The sequence below is a fragment of the Temnothorax nylanderi genome, unplaced genomic scaffold, assembly GCF_030848795.1.
Source record: "Temnothorax nylanderi isolate EJ_2023f unplaced genomic scaffold, tnyl_v1.0 TNYL_tig0047_pilon, whole genome shotgun sequence".
Lineage (NCBI taxonomy): Eukaryota > Metazoa > Arthropoda > Insecta > Hymenoptera > Formicidae > Temnothorax > Temnothorax nylanderi.
Window position 1 is genome coordinate 491,015 of NW_027249109.1, and position 16,231 is coordinate 507,245.

General features: G+C 47.0%; 1 protein-coding gene across 7 annotated transcripts; it reads right to left on the reverse strand.

The window, feature by feature from the left end:
• Positions 1–542: 542 nt before the first annotated feature.
• On the reverse strand, positions 543–10,362 carry LOC139772180 (uncharacterized). 7 transcript variants are annotated; one of them, XM_071705651.1, is made up of 11 exons: positions 9,996–10,362; positions 8,639–9,400; positions 7,965–8,198; positions 7,620–7,820; positions 7,094–7,525; positions 6,523–6,999; positions 5,720–6,007; positions 4,835–5,290; positions 4,381–4,517; positions 3,998–4,119; positions 543–3,882 (listed from the first exon to the last, which is right to left on the reverse strand). In XM_071705651.1, the coding sequence occupies exons 2-11, from the start codon at positions 9,248–9,250 to the stop codon at positions 1,781–1,783; spliced, it is 5,061 nt and encodes a 1,686-aa protein (XP_071561752.1). In that variant the 5' UTR covers positions 9,251–9,400; positions 9,996–10,362; the 3' UTR covers positions 543–1,780. The 7 variants fall into 7 exon arrangements, with proteins under 7 accessions (XP_071561752.1, XP_071561751.1, XP_071561750.1 ...); XM_071705650.1 differs by having other exon boundaries at positions 9,892–10,362; XM_071705649.1 differs by having other exon boundaries at positions 9,888–10,362.
• Between the last annotated feature and the right edge of the window lie 5,869 nt (positions 10,363–16,231).

Consider the following 16,231-nt stretch of genomic DNA (forward strand, 5'->3'; position numbering starts at 1 on the left):
ATTTTCTTCTTCATGTGTTAAATTATGTAAAAAATAATTTTTTGTTATAGTAACATTATAATAGTATAGGTATTAATACTTGATATAAGTTAATTATCCCAAAAATTAATCGGGGTTTGATCATCAGTCATCTTTAGAATTTGATAGAGAAAAAATAAGGGAAAAACAAAGATACACGTATATGTATTGTATATAGAAATCAGAATCGTAATGTTATATTTAAAGGGACCATATTCCTAGTTGCACCTTTTCCCATTATCTGCACTCGAAGCAAAAATGTACTACGTTGGATTATAATGTTGAAACTGGAATTACAAAATAATTGACTTATATAATATGAATATATTAAAACAGAATTATTTTTCTGATTCGGCTGATCAATACATTTAAATGTTTTAATACTTTATCTTCTTTTATTTGTACATAATACATATAAGGAAATAGGAAATTTTAATTCGGCAAAGCTCGGCAAAAGTTTGCAAAATATGTCAAAGCCTTGCAAATAATGCATGAAATATATTTTTAGATGAAACAACAATAAATATGTATATACAGTATGAGCATTTATTATCATGTATTGTACAAGACCGATAAGGCTTCAAATAAATATTTACAATAACGGTCGTGTCATGTGTTACCTAATAGCCATTGTTATAGATCGGCATCCAATTCTCTTTAAAAATTTTCTAACATTTTAATCACTAAAGATTCGTATTGCTTCGAATATACATTACATATGTCCGAAACTATTTTCAACTGCAGCTTCGAATACATATAACCAAACTGCTTTAAATTGTTTTGCATATATATATTCGAATTGCATTAACCCTCCGTCTGTATGTTTCTTTTTTTTGCACTGTGGAGTGTATACGTGGGTCTGTCACGTTTAACGCTATTTTTCCTTACCTTAAAGTATTTAGAAAAATCTGAAAAAAATTCACAAAACATCTGTCTACATATTGCAATTGACAATTTTATAGTCATTTTGACAATGATCGTTTATTTAATATTTTCTAGCAGGCTTGCAAGTTTTACAATTACGAGCAGATATCATTTTGGCTCGAACGCCACAGACCCACGTATACAGACAGAGGGTTAAAATATATATCCAAAAGTGGAAATTTCTGAAAGTTTATATACCTTTATAAAAAGTCAATCAGTTAATCAATCTTGATTGTGACATACTGTCATATTGCATGGAGCCAATTTAACAACATCATTGACTTTCAAAGTATATTCAAAACTTTAAAAACTCAAATGTTAATCACTCTTGAGATTTCTAAACATTTTAAAATATTACAGATTTACAATCATTTTTTAGTTTTCAATAATATAGAAACCACTTAGCCATTGTTAGCCAACATGTTAACAAAATATGGCGTACAAATGTATTAACTTCGCATAAAGTATGCTCACAAATACGTTCAAAGTTACTGAACAATGTCCTAATCAATAATGAAATACAAAAAAATTAGAAACAAATGTAATTGGATAAAGCGCGCTGCGTGTACATTGTCGTCGAAAAACGCGAATCTTTATATGTATATACGCTTTTATTTAATCTTATAGAAATAAGACGTGCAATAAATTCTGATATAACATTCGTTAACTATAAACAAAAATAAGATCGCTGATTTTTACAATGCGCACTAATCTATAATAATAATAATCTATTCGCGAAGTCAACTATATCGCCTACCAATTTCGAACCAGCTTCTTACATAGAAAAAGGCATATAAACACGTCGCGGATAATCGCGATCGCTAGATAAAGGTTCGATTTACGTGGCAACACGATGATGTTTGGTCTCGCCCGTGTTTGGATCTACGGTGACCTTCTCCTTGACAGACTTTTTTGTAGAAGAGGTACCTAAGGAAAGAGAGTTGATCGATTCGGCGAGTGGCAGGAATCTACCGTCGGCGCATTCCTTGAACAATAGCTCCTTCAACCCCTGACCCTTATCGTTCTTGCTGTTCGCGGATACCTTCTCCATTGTCAGCGTTAGCAGCTCGACGATGAGATAGGACTCGGGCTTGTACAACCTCGTGAAGTGTAGCTTGATGTGCTCACCGATATTCTCGTCTTTCCGCGGAATGTAGTCGCAATGCGGGCACGGCGGCGTCATGCGCTCGATGCCATGACGACGCTTGTGCGCGTCCATGACGTCCTTGTCGGTGGTGGAGAACGGGCAACTCTGGCAGCGGATCGTCTCCGCGTCGGCCTCGCCCGTCGACGAAATGATGCCCTTCTTTTGCATCAGCAGAAAACTCTGCTTGTCCTGATTAGAGGGTTGTAGCGCGGCGTTGTTATTGACATTCGACGCATTGTTAACGGAAGACAATACCGCGAGCATGTTAACAGCAGTGGCAGACGATCGCAAGGACTTGCGCGACGATGTTGATGCAACTATGTCGGTGATGCTGTCGTCATCGACCGAGATCCGATCGTCCTCGAACTGTCTGCGCGATGCCTGCGCTTCCGCGTTCGCCTGGTGTTTCTTCAGATGCTGTACGTAATTCGCGTAGTATTTGACCGAGTAGTCGCACGTGTCGCAGCGATAACGTTGTTTCGCACCGTGCAGGGTCAAATGAACTCTATATTGCTCGCGCTTTTCAAAAGCGGACGGACATTTGTGACACTTGTAGCGCTTTTCCTTCAGACGGCCGTTCCTCAGGTAACCTGGATAAACGAAGTTTGGATTGCCGCGCATAAAGATACCGAATTGCGGATCCGGTGGCGACTGCTGTGGCGACCCGGGAGAGGACGTCGGAGCAGAGTCGGCGGTGGTGGTAGTAGTGGTGGTAGACGGTACCTCCGCGGTCACTTCAATGGTTTCGGTATGCCGCCGATGCACCGCTTGATGTTTCATTAGATTTTGTGCCGTTTTCGACGAATAATCGCAGTCATTACACTTGAACCGATTGTTTGAACCGTGAAGCGTCATATGGTATTCCAAAGCATCCAGTTTAAAGTAACGAGCCGGACACTTGGCGCACGTGAATACCTGACCCCCGGGCCTCTGAACGATCGTGCCGTTGATACTGTTGTACGAGGCATTCGCGTTCTCGTTGATTTCAACGACGATCCACGCGACGTTCGGCACGCTATCATTGTCTTCCCGATTCTCCGCCTCGACGCACGCTGTTGCGGGCGGTGGATAACGCTGCGAGTGGCCGTACAAGGACAACAGATACTTGGTGCGCTCCTGATACTCTGTCGAGTGCGCCTTTTGATGAGCCAATAGATGCGCCGGCTGTCGCGCTGCATACGAACACCATTGGCATGAATACGCCAGTTCGGTGGTGTGGTAACGCAGGTGGATACGCAGCTCTTTTTCGCACAGAAACCGTGCCGGGCACTTGCCACAGCAATGCACCAGACGCGAGTCCTGCAGATCGGGCTCGGTGCCCAGCACGGGAGTGTGCGCCATCCCAAGTAGAGTGGCCAGATCGCTCACCTGTTGGGCATCGGGTCGCGTCTCATCGACGAGACAGTGAACAGTCCCGAGAGATCCCGCATGCATTTCTGTATGCGCGATCATGACCTCACGACGCGAGCAAGTGAAGCTACAATCCGTGCAGGCGATCAAGGGACCGTGAGTTGGCATGTCTACATGCATTGTCTCGTGGTCGCGAACTTCCGCACGTCGCGACGAGATATACGGACAGTGGCGACACTTGAGCATCTTCGTCAGGGTGCCATCTAGCCGCGATACCCAAACCAGCGGAGCGTCTGGAAAGGCACGGGTGTCCAGGAGAAGCGACGGTGGTGGGGGTGGTTGTGGCTGGGCTCCCGCGATTTTTGAAGACGCCGTTACGTTGTTGCGCGACGTTATCTGAATCACTTGTTCTATAGACGACTCGTCCTTCGTTCGAGAAACACCTGTAACAAACGTTTAGATTACAACAAATGCCCAGTGTACGAATTGTAAGAATTATACAAATCGTACGAACGTACGAATGTACATTCGGTGCATTGTCCAACTTGTAAAACTTACCGCCTTCGGAAATTGATACTTGTTGCGATTGATTCTTGGAGTTTGAAAACTGGAGATCTATATTATGCTGATGCATAGCTGCCAGCTCTTCCCCGTGGAGCCTAGCGTGCTCCAACAGTTCTCTGTGACACAACGAATAGACCAGCTGTATTGCATGTTGTATCACACCATTGCGTATATATACGATATTATACAACACGGATATGTATATTATAAATATAAATGTCATGACATCGGAATCTTTTATTATTGATAAAAATTAGAAAATTAGCACGTATCTCTTAATGTCACAAAAGAAAATAATTGATATTTTTAGGGTTAAGTCATACATAAAAAAAAACGGAGCGTTCATGTTAATAAAGCAAGTTACCAGCGACACATACGCCTTTGTACTAACGTAGTATGGACAAAGATAGCATTTAAATATAGCTTCTAAGTTCGGCCGATGGTGCATCCTGTGAAGAGACAGAGTGGCAGCATCCGATGCTGAAAACGGACAATCCCCACAACCAAATGGATTCTGCGAAAGATGAAGTAGTGCATTAAATTAGAATGAGTTAGTTACTCGGATACAAAATTTAAAAGCAAAAGAAAGATCTCACATTATTCTATATCAACTTCTTACAATCGTGGTAACAGCTGTCGGACGGACAGTTCGTGGAACTTTTACTATATTTTTAAGTCTGAATTGCTCGCGCTATAATATTTAACTATTTTTACTAAGATATTATTTCTGTTTTTCGTACCATTTCTCATTTAAACTCTTATTCGCGTATAAGCGCGACAACTTCGACCACTAAAATCGCAAGAAGTTATATTTTACGATACAGAACTTACCCTTTCTTCGATAGACTCGTGATCAGCAGATTCGTAATGAGATTTAACATGTAACAACACGTTATTTTTGTTAGTATCTCGATAATTACAACGTTTACATTTCCACTGAGTGCGTTTACTCTCATCCATCGCTGGAGATATGGAGACCGCGCCACCACCACTAGGGGTGGTGAAATGCATCGTGATAGGAGTGTTCTTCAACAGAGACTGCCCGCGACTTCTGATTTGAGCTGCTTTGAGCGGTGGCGGAGGTCGCAGACTCACGTCTACGCTATGACTGTTCTGATTTGCCTCGCTCGACGGTAAAATCGTGATGGGTGATTGTGACGACGGACCAGTTATCGGAACGTACTCTTTATTGCCCACGATCAACAACTTGGTCGACGATTCTTCCGAGTTCGTTTCCTCTATGCTACGCTGCTCCATGCGATCCTCATCCCACGACTGCTGTTCTACCTGAAGCAGAGACATTGTGCCGTGTAAACGGAATTTCACGGTAGAACGCGTTAGACGAGATGTCGGATGTCATGAAATACGTTTGTCAAATTACAACATGAAAAATTTTGTATCGCGCTCATGATAAACCGGCGAACGTTTCGTTCGATTTTCATACAGAACTCTCGAAAGCATCGATCGAACTTTCGTAGGGAAAGATAGGATCGATATCCTCCGTCTATCAATTACTAAGAATATGCTTATTAACAAGTGTCACAATGCAATAGTGATCAAGCGCCCGAGCGCCGTGGCCAAATTGTGGTGCCGAGATTCTTTCATCGTACATCCTTTTCACAAGGCAATTAATGGTGTTGCTCGTTAAAATTATTGCATCGATGTGAGGTATAAGGGCAATGAATTATTCTATGTAACTGAGATTCATTATTTCACCTGTGCGAGGTATTTGTTATATTTGGAATAATTCCGTCGACCTGTCTCATCCGTCATGAGCACTCTGGCGCTCGTATGCACTGCGTCTTTAGCTGCTTTAAGCTTAATATGTTTTGTGATGTCCCATCGCCAGTTAGAACGATACGCGCACATTGAACACTCGAACGGCTTCCGGTTTAAATGACCGACTATATGTACGTGAAAGCGACTTGCGGTGGAAGCCCAAAACGGACAATGGGGACATTTGAATACCCGCCGCCCACTCGGATGTGTCGGACCACCTTCAAACTGACAAAAGTTTTTTATCGTAATAAATAGGACTGCCAGTAAAAAACTAGAAATGAGCTAGTAACGAGCTAGATAGAGAGATGCTCGACATCCACTATGCAATATGTAAAGCACATTCTTAATAATAAATAAAAAGAAAAACAACGAGGCTCGCTCTAGTTTCTAAACAACGCTCACCATTTCGCGATACATTACATAGAGCTTCTTTATGCATACTCCTACAAAGTATCTTGTGTCAATACTAGCAATACCAACAACAACACTCGTAGGTCTTTAACTAATTTACAGAAACGAGAAATTATAAAACACATAGCCAAAATAGAAGAATATCTACATAGCAACAAGAATTTACTTCATACAGAATTCTCATAAATGCCTTCTACGAACTGTTCAAACTTCAGTCGCTTTATACAGACTTGACGATGACGCGACGTTCGCATCTAAAGTCACGGTTGCGCAGTGGTTTTCTTATCGCATATACTTATTACAAAAATCATTATTATCAAGCACCGTACCGGAGGTCCAGAAGAATTTAGTCCTCTGAGATTCGCGTCCCAATCCAATTGTGACGGAAAAGAGTATTCGTCACGGTACAAGGTCATGCGGACGTCTGAGCGATTCGTTACTTTCTCTAAACTACTATCGATGGACGGCGTTGTGTCGTTGCGCGAATGGCAGCATTGCATATGCGTTTGGAGATCGGTCGTACTCTTGCAACGTCTTCTACACTTAGGGCAACGTGTCGTGCCCACGGACACGCTGAGCGCGGTGTGGTGTGTCTGTTTGTGGCAAGCTAGCTCTTCCATGCTACTAGCTTTAAACGTACACCAGCATTTCAAGTCTGTCTCACTACTTACAGCTACCTCCGGCACACCGTTATTAATCGACGTCGCTGTCGTCGTTAGTTTTTCCTTCAGTTTATCGAAGAAGGAGGCATTCTTTCTCTCAAATACACCAGCCGCGGTACTGAGATTCTTCTTCGAATTCGCGGCCTAAAAACAGATGACAGCCAGCACCGATAAGACGTCACGTATTATTTATTACCTTTATACCTTTCAAGAGTAAAAACAAATTGTGTCAACCAACCTCCTTGTTCCCGTACATCTTAGCCAGCTCCGTATCTCTCGCGATTTGCGCCAGTTCAGGTCTCACTCTGACGCGCGGAACCTTTAGGAGGGTCGCAGGTGGACCGCTATTACCGTGCGTGTTATTGGGCTTAGGGCTCGCTGGGGCTAGGCTCAGTGGAATCAACATTGGCAGTGGCTTTCTTGGCTTCGACGGGACAACCGGCGCGTGGCATTCCGCTAAGTGACGCTGCATCTCGGAATCCCAGGCTGTTATAAATTGGCAGCCTTTCTCCTCGCATTTTAACGCGATGCACTCTGCGCTGGCCAGGGCGCTTTTCTTAGCGTCTAACGAAATTAACGAGTGATCCGACACGAACGAATCAGAGGAACCGGCCGACGTGGTTGTACTTTCGTTTTTATTTAACGCTTCTCGAAAGTCACTGGCTCCAACCTAGCGGACATTAAATACGTTATACGACGTGATTAATCGGTGCGTTCTAACGAACGAAATAACGATTATACGTATATATACGTGCTTATAATACCTGATTATAACGTTTTGGACTATTTCGTGGCTTACGTTCGAAAGCGTTATTACTTTTGCGGTTGACCTGACCCACAGGTGGGTCATGATGATACGACTCATGCACCGTTAAGCTCTGACGGATATCAGCGGTAAAATTACATGCACGACATTTGAAAGCACCTCCACCTCCATGATTCCGCATGTGTCTTTCTAGATTCCACTGAAAAACAGCGTCAAAAGGCACACATATAATCTATATAGTATATAATCTCAAAGTGTAATCGCAAGCTTCTTCGAAACCCTGGAAAGTTTCTCATACGCATTAAACACATCGCTGGGAAACCAAGTATAGTGAGGAACAAACCTTATACGCTGAACTAAAATCACAAGCATCGCACTTGATCATCGGCATAGAATGATATTTAACATGCTTAGTATAACGCGCTCTGATGTGCGTCACGTAATCGCATTTTGCGCATCGAAAGAATTTTCTTTTCAAATGGTGCACTCTTTGGTGATTTTCAAGATCTTTCACGTTCAATGCGACATACGAACACGCAGGGCAATGATTTTCGACTGGACTGTGCCCGTTTTTGCCCTAAAAATTACAATAAAACATATTCCTGCGACCTATGAGTAATGTGTCTCGATATGATTGTTTTTTACTTAGCACACGTCGTTCGCTAATCGCTAAAACGAAATCGCGGCAATTGCGCAAAAAAAATAACGCACACAACACGGTAACACCGCGTCCCTAACGACACGCGGACAGCGGACACGTGTAGCTATCGAAACCACCTTCCGTTTTTAAAACGGAATTGTCTCTCGATTGTCGTCGTGCTTTCCGTTTTAAAAACGGCCATGTTTAAAGGGAAAAAACAGAGAAAGAAAGAGAGGAAAAAAAATAAAGAGAAAAAAAATAAAGAAAGAAATTGTCAAAGAAGCACGAGAGAGGGAGAGAGAGAGAAAGAGCGTCAAACACGTAGCGTGACAAATTCGAGTAGATCTGGAGCAACAGCGTCCTCGCGGGATGCCTACCTTGTACTTGTGCTCCTTTCGCAGGTGCTCGAAGTAGGCCTTGATACTGGGCAGCGTTTTGAACGGCTCGCAGGTCTTGCACTCGTAAGACGCTTGCTGCTCGCTCGCCTCGACGTCGATCGTCTCCTCGGTATTCACCGCGACGTCAACGTCGACGTCGACGTCCAGGATCGTTTCCTCGTCCTCGTCCTCCTCCCGCTCCTCCTCCTCCTCCTCCTCCTCCTCCGCCTCCTCCTCCTCCTCCTCGTCCTCGGCGGCGGTCATCGTCAGCTCGTCGTCATTGTCCTCCTCGTCCATCACGCTCGCCAGGCTCGCCAGGCTCGCCTGGCTCACAGCGCCGGCCGTGCCCGTGTCTTCGCCCTTCTTCGCGTCGTGCCTCCGCTTCGCATCGTGCTCCACCTCGTGACTCGTCGCGACGGCCCCTTTAAGGTTACCTTCCGGTCGCGGCGTCGTGATGCCGACGGCGAGAACGGGCCCCGTTCTCGCGCGCCTTTGTTGCTGCGGCCGCGGTCGCAGGGCACGCAACCGGGGCAGCTTTCCCGACATCTTGGACGAGAGCCGCGCGCTTCCGCGCAGACTTCTTCGCTCGCCCTTGCCCGCCGCAGGAAACATGGCCGCGCGCGCTCTACCTCTCTCTCTCCCTCTCCCTCTCTCTCTTCCTCTTTTCGTCTTCCTCCGCGCAGGAATAATTATTCACCACGTTCTCTGCACCGTCCAGCGCGAGGCATCGTCATCGTCGGACTCTGGTCTCGCCACTCTCGCCTGGCAATATAAATGATTACGATTACACTTATGGCACCAAGCTGTTTGTTGCTGCTCCGCCGTTACTGCCGTGGCCGCGCGCGCTCTTGCTGTCTTGCTGCTTCTGCAGCAGAAGTTCCGCCACTGCTGCTGGCGCATTCGCGGCTCACGCGTCGCACGGCACCGACGACGGGGGCGACGACGCTTTACGTTCGCGAACGCCTCGAATGTGTCCGTCCGACGCCGCTCTCGACTCTCGCGAGTCAAGAGTGATTAAAAACCTTTATCGGAGCGATACCGCGCGGTCCACCAGTGGCGCGCCGCACCATCGCTGGGCCGCTTTCTGCGTCGTATTGTTGCTGGATCGCAGCAACAATATTGTTTTTCTTTTTTTTCTTTTTAGGTCGTCGTCGTCGTCGTCGTCGTCGTCGCCGTTAGCCGCCGTGGACGCTTGGCCCGAAAGAATTCTGCCTCGCGTTACGGAAATACCAACCGGACGTACGTATACGTGCCTGCGTGCCTGCGTTGCGTACGTCTGTTCCGTTTCTGGTTTCTCCTCACGATGGAAGCGACGCGGGCACGCGGCAGCAACGGCAATGGTGGTGGTCCGCCATACTTTCTTTGTCCCTTTGTTTTTGCCGCCGACGGTGAAATTTGGAAAAATTGGAGAAAACGATCCCGCGCAACGATTTCCCAGCGTCCTCCGCGGCCGCGCGGCGTTTCCTCAGCCTCGCGCGTTCGATCTCTTCTCTCGTCTTATTTTTTTTTTTCTTTCCCTCCTCCTCCGCTACCTCCTCCTTCGCCGTCGCCGCTCTAATCGCGACGTTGCGCCGCGAGGCCGGATCTATCGAGCAAAGCGGGAGCGGCGTATATTATTGCGATCGTTAATACTCCGGCTATAAGCTCCGCGAAACGAGGAGGACGCGTACGTACATATATCCCCCTCGTCGTCGCGAAAGTGCCGAGCCACGCGAAATTCGTCGTCGCGGTCGCGTAACTTTTCCTCCCTCCTTCCCCCCCAGCCGAGCACGATTTTTACGATTTTCCGGATCGCGTAGCGACGACAGGGCGCGAAAAAAAAAACCCCTCGTCGCGCTCCGCGGAGGTCGTAGATACGGCTCGCCCTTCGCGCCTAGGAAACGCAGAAAAGGCGCAAGAAAAAGGGGGAAGAGGGGAGGGAGGGAAAAACCGCCGCGCAGACCTGACGTCGATACGGCGGCGGCCCTCGATACTCCGCGCGCGTTTCTCTTCCGCTCCAAATATCAGCCGCACGGACGTCGGCGCAAATATGGCCGCGTTTCCAACTACGACCGATCGGCGCTCGACGGCTCGTGCTCGTGCTATCACATTGCCTGCAGGTCTCGTTCGTTCCTCGTGGGACTTCCCTCGCCACGTCGACGCTTAAAAAGAACAAGCGGTACGCCGCGCGGAGCGTTTCGCGGCGGGAGGGGAGTCGCGGAAAAGCGCGGGCGGTGCGGCTGAAAAGAATCGGAGTCGACGATGGTCACGACCGTGTCGGTCTACCCGCGACAATCGCGGATCGCCAAGTTGGCTTACGCGATCACGCGTAGATCGAATTTACTCAAGTGGCTCCCACGGCCGCGGGGAACGCGCCTCTGCAACGCGCGTCGCGCGGCGCCATGATTAACCCCGTCGCGCGGCGCGCGGCGCTGCCGAGTGCCGACCGGCGCTCGCCCGCGCGGATATCGGCCGTTATACGCGGAGGAAACGGAGGAGACGCTTTTATCCGCGATCCGGCGGTTCGAGGCAAATTGAACCCGAATGACGATGACGCAAGGTCCGGCGGACGCCCGAGACCGGCTTTTTATTATAACACGTCTCACACGTCTGTCCGACAAGATTTATTATATGCTTTACCATGTATACGCCACAGAATTTTCATTATAGCATAGAAGGATAAAGTATCATAAATATATATATAACGATAAAATATCATAGGCACAAATGATAAAATACTGTGCAATTAAATAAGTTATATCTTCATGGACAGCGCACTTCCTACTTTGCATCGTTGTCTACATATTCATATCATTAAAAATTTTGTATTAGGTAGCGTTTATTTCTTACGAGCCTTTTACAAAATTTCAGTGGCGCCGATCACCAATGACCACCGTAGCAGTCAACGTGTTAATTATTCAGATGCCCCTCCTTCAAGTTAATTTATCTGAAAGATGAGTAGAGAGCACTCTAGAGCAAAATAATATACCATCCGAATATTCGCGCCAGTCTAGTGGATACATTTCCGATTGTTCTATCCTATGAATATTACAAATTTCCGATCCAGTTACCCATTAGCGTTTGTTTCCGCTTTTCTCGCCTTTACACGTTCGCAATTATCTCTTGGGTGGTGGAAGAGAGTCTACTTTATAGCGAAATAATTAGATAGAACCTCGAATAAATCAATAATTTCGGATCTTGCAATTTAATGAATTACGCGTCTTCATCTGCGTCTGGGCTCCCAACAGTCTGCAATTGTTTATCTACTGTATCGTACATCGAAAACAGCCTTCACCGTTTGATTATAAACGGATATTTCAAATCTCGTTTCTCCTCGCGATAAGATACGTTTATTTTTTTTTATCCTAATAAGAACGTAACGGATACGGCGTGTACTTGGTATCTGACACGTAAGCTGCGACTACAGCTGAGCAGCAGCGTTCTCGTGTTAGATTAGATTATCGACATGGAATTTCCAGAGAGGAGGGTCGCGGTTTTCCGGGATCGACGAGTAAGCAATCCCTTTTAATCGACGAAAGAAACGAGAGGTGCGTTCAACGTCATGCGCCCGCAGTGCCCGCACCGTGACCGACCTTGGCTTCGTCGTGTCCCGGCACGACATCCAGAGAGCAGCGAGGAAACGCGGAGTGCGAATGGATCCTGGAGCTGGAAAACTCCGATACTCTGATGGGCGCGCGCGCACATTTGTCAGATCGACGCGGAGGAATCGTCGTCGGACGACGCGTATCGCGTTGTCTGGCGCGATCGATCCGCTCGGGCGACGCGGACGGTTCCACCGTCGATCACCTGCGTTCCGCGATCCATTTTCCTCGCCTCCTCTTCCACGGGCGCACTGCGCAGCCCGTAGGAAAGTTCGTGCAAAAAAAAAAGAGATCGAAGGAATCAATTGGAGGCAGCCATATTGCGAGGCCACGGTTCACGGTTCCTCGAAGTCGGGGACCCTCGCCATTTTTCGCTTTCCCAGAACCACGTGTCGCTCCTTCCACGTGTTTTCTACATGCTCCCAAATTTATTTTCGACGAGGGTCAACAATTCGCGGGGATATTAATAGCGCGCAACGCGCCGTCCCGAGATGACGTTTATAATTGTGGGCTTACGTGCCCCACACCTGCGCCGCCGTTTGTGGCGATAAATATTTCTCACGGTAGGTTATCTCGGTAGTATCGTACGCGACCGCGTTAGCGACGACGGCAATTACCGTCGCGTCATCAGCAATGATCGACGCTCGAGCAATCGAGCAGCTAGCCCTCCCCCCCTCTCGAGGATCCATGCAGTCATGCACTAATCGTCGAGGCCATTCATTCATTCGTCCGTTCGTTCGTCTGTCGATTCCGCCTCAAAAGTTTCTAAAGAACGTCTTTTGGAGGCTTTTGCTAGCTGGGTATCGACGACCGTAGCCGTAGCCGTAGCCGCTCCATTCCTCTTAGCTTCCCCAGTCCCCTTTCCCCACCTCTCAATTATGTCTATCCCTCTTTTTCTGTCTCTACCTATCTCTCTTCCCTCCCTGTCTTCCTCGCCGGTCGCCCCGCTCCAACTCGTTCTTGCCGAGCTCTCTTCCGTTCTCTTCGATTACGCCGGCTTTCGATCGCGAACGCGAATATCGTTCTTTCGTCACCGGCGTCAGCGCTGGCCGTCGGATCGGAGCTCGGAGCTCGGAGCTCGGATGGAGCAGAAAGACTACGAGAAGGCCTCAGAAGGCGCAGCCCCGTCCCTCCCCCACCCCTTCGCCGCGCCCTTGCGGTCGGCCGTGCCGACTCGATCAGCAACAGCGGCGACGGCGACGACGATGGCCAAGCAGGCCAAGTGGCGCAGCCTGGGCGCCATCTGCAATTCCGATTCCGTCCCGACACCGGAAGACGCGTGTCGTTCCTCTCCTTCTTTCCCCTTGTTCTCTCTACGTCTTGCTTCACCGGAAGTCCCGGTCTTGGGCAGTGCCCGAAAAAAAAGAAACTACTCTCGTCGTCCGCGAGCGGTTTTTTTTTTTTTATTACGATGGCATCGCTCTACTGGCGACCTCTAACTACACAATAACTCACGATCGAGAGATAATATATCCTATCGTGACTGGATCCAACTGTTCGAGAAAAGTATCTGAACCTAAATAGGGCTGAAAGTATTGAAACCTATTAGGTTTCTTTTTTTTTTTTTTTTTTTTTTTCAAAACGATCCATTTTAATCCCTTCTGATCTTGTTCTGGAGTTGCACCGTCTTTGTCCTACATCCTATTTTCATCCCGAGAACCCACTCTTCCGTCCCCCGCGACGCTACCTGAGGAACTATCATTCTTACTTAGTCACGTCTCGTGTCGTTTCGCGCAGTTATTACTACTAATTGTCTTTTCCTTCCTCGCGAACTCCGTGCACTCCGGACACGGGAGGAGCGTCTCCTCGCTCGTCGCCGCTGACGCTTCTCTCAGGGTCGCCTACTTTTCCGGTCCCGGTGGAATCGCGTCGGTGTCGGTTCGTCTCGGCAGTTCTCGGTCTCGCGAGCCTGCGCGAGCCGCGGAAGCATCGACACGACACGCCGTCCGCCGTCCGCCGATATGCCTCGCCGATATATCGGCTCCACAGCGCCGAGGCCGCCGAGGCGCGCTCGTATACAGGCTGTCCCAGGCGTGTCCGGCTAAATCCGGAGCCCGTGATTTCTATCGGCGAGATTGGCGAGAAGCGGCCGTCGCGTCGCCGACGGCAGTCGTCGTTTATTTACTATCGTATTCAATTTTACAAACGTCCCACGCGATCGAGCGGACGAAATAGGAATTGGGATGCGGCAGCTGATCTGCACCCATATCCACACCCGAATGATACATATTTCTATACAACTCTTTCGCGAGGAACCCTTCCAATTTTTCTCGTGGGAGGAACAAAATGCGAGCTACGTCATCGTTCGCAGTATAATTTAAAACGTCGAGTAATTATCGCGGTACAATTGAAGCGTTTCGCGAAAATAGCGAGCAGGAAGATACGCTACTCTTTCTAGAAGAGAAGAGAAGAGGGCGGGGGAGGGGGAGGTATTTATCTTTGGCTTCAAGGTTACGTAGGTTACGGAAGTTCCCGTTCCGATATTTGGGTTTCTTGAAGAAACTTTCTTCTCCTTTCGGCATCGTACGCGAGCGTAGACAGTAGTAGACAGCAGTAGGCAGCGTAGTACACGTCACCGGACGGACACGTCGCGACGTGGTGTCGGAAGAGGCGACCTTTTCGAGCGAGGTACCGCGAGCACCGAGGCAACGAGCGCGATAACAACGTCGATGTGTGCGTGCGTGAAGCAGTAGGGCGTTACGCAAACGTGTGCCTCTTACCTGCTTTAAAAGAGAAGCGTCGCGTGCACGCCGCGCACGCCGCCATTGGGAAGGACGAGGTCGGAGTATCGGAGCAAAGTCGGATGCGCCGGATGCGCGGCAGATGAACGAACAAAAATATATACTGTCGGAGAACCAGGACCAACCCTGGTTAAATTTTTGCGATTATCAAAAGTGGGTCCGGGGATGACTGAGGAATACAAACGTTATAACTGTTTCATTGTCGCGATACAAATATTAAATATTTAATTATAGTACTATATACATGTATATCTTGGATATAGTCAAATATGTATGTCGAAAACAGATTTTGCCCAGTGCCTGCTACAAGCTTTGTAGCAGATATGTAATAATAAAACAGAAATATAATAATTTGTTAGAATAGAATGTAATGATAAATAAAAAATCATTAATAATAGGGTACTGCAACGATATTCAATATTATATAGTATATAACATTTTATTATAAAATATGCAATTTTTGTAATGTATCTTGCAATATTCGAGGGAATTATATTATCTACTAAAGTTTTTGAAACATTTTAAAAATATTAAGTGAAAATAATGTTCAACAAATACACATAAAATCAACATTTCGAGATATTGATTTAACGTTTCTTGGCTTAAGTATAGGTTGATTATAGAAATTTAATTAAATGAGATATTCCATTCAAAATGTTACAAAACGACAAAGCTCTTGCTGGCAATTCGTCGAATTACACCGACAGGCCATGCTGAACACGATGCCTAAATGCGGGGACACGGTTGTTGTCAAAATCCGTCGCGACATATTCTGCCCGAATCTGCTGACAAACTGTTAGCGTATACCGCTTACTTTTGCTCACTGGAAATGACGGGTGATCAACTCAACAAAGGTGACCGGGTTAACGTACGAACGCTGAATGCACTTTGACGAATTATCATTGTTAAATAGATCCGATCTACAGTGGAATATTCGCATTTCTGCGACCGTGGAGATAAATTTAAACGGGTTATGTAATCCGGTGCGTGAAGAAACGGCGAGGGCAGTTTTAACAAAAAAGTAACAAACGGCTGGATAGCGTAAACATCTTGAATCAAATTCTGTCCTTTCTGTCCGCCTGCATTGTTTACCCGTTTATCATATCTTTCCGGTATATCGTTGCACAATTGTTTTTCCCCTAAAATGGAGACATATCTCCAGTTCCATATGGCGGATAAAATCGGTGGATAAAAATGGAACGCAATGTTGATAAAGTAACTCGCGATTATACCGACGCGCGTTCCGCTTACCGTCCGATGATGCGTATAAA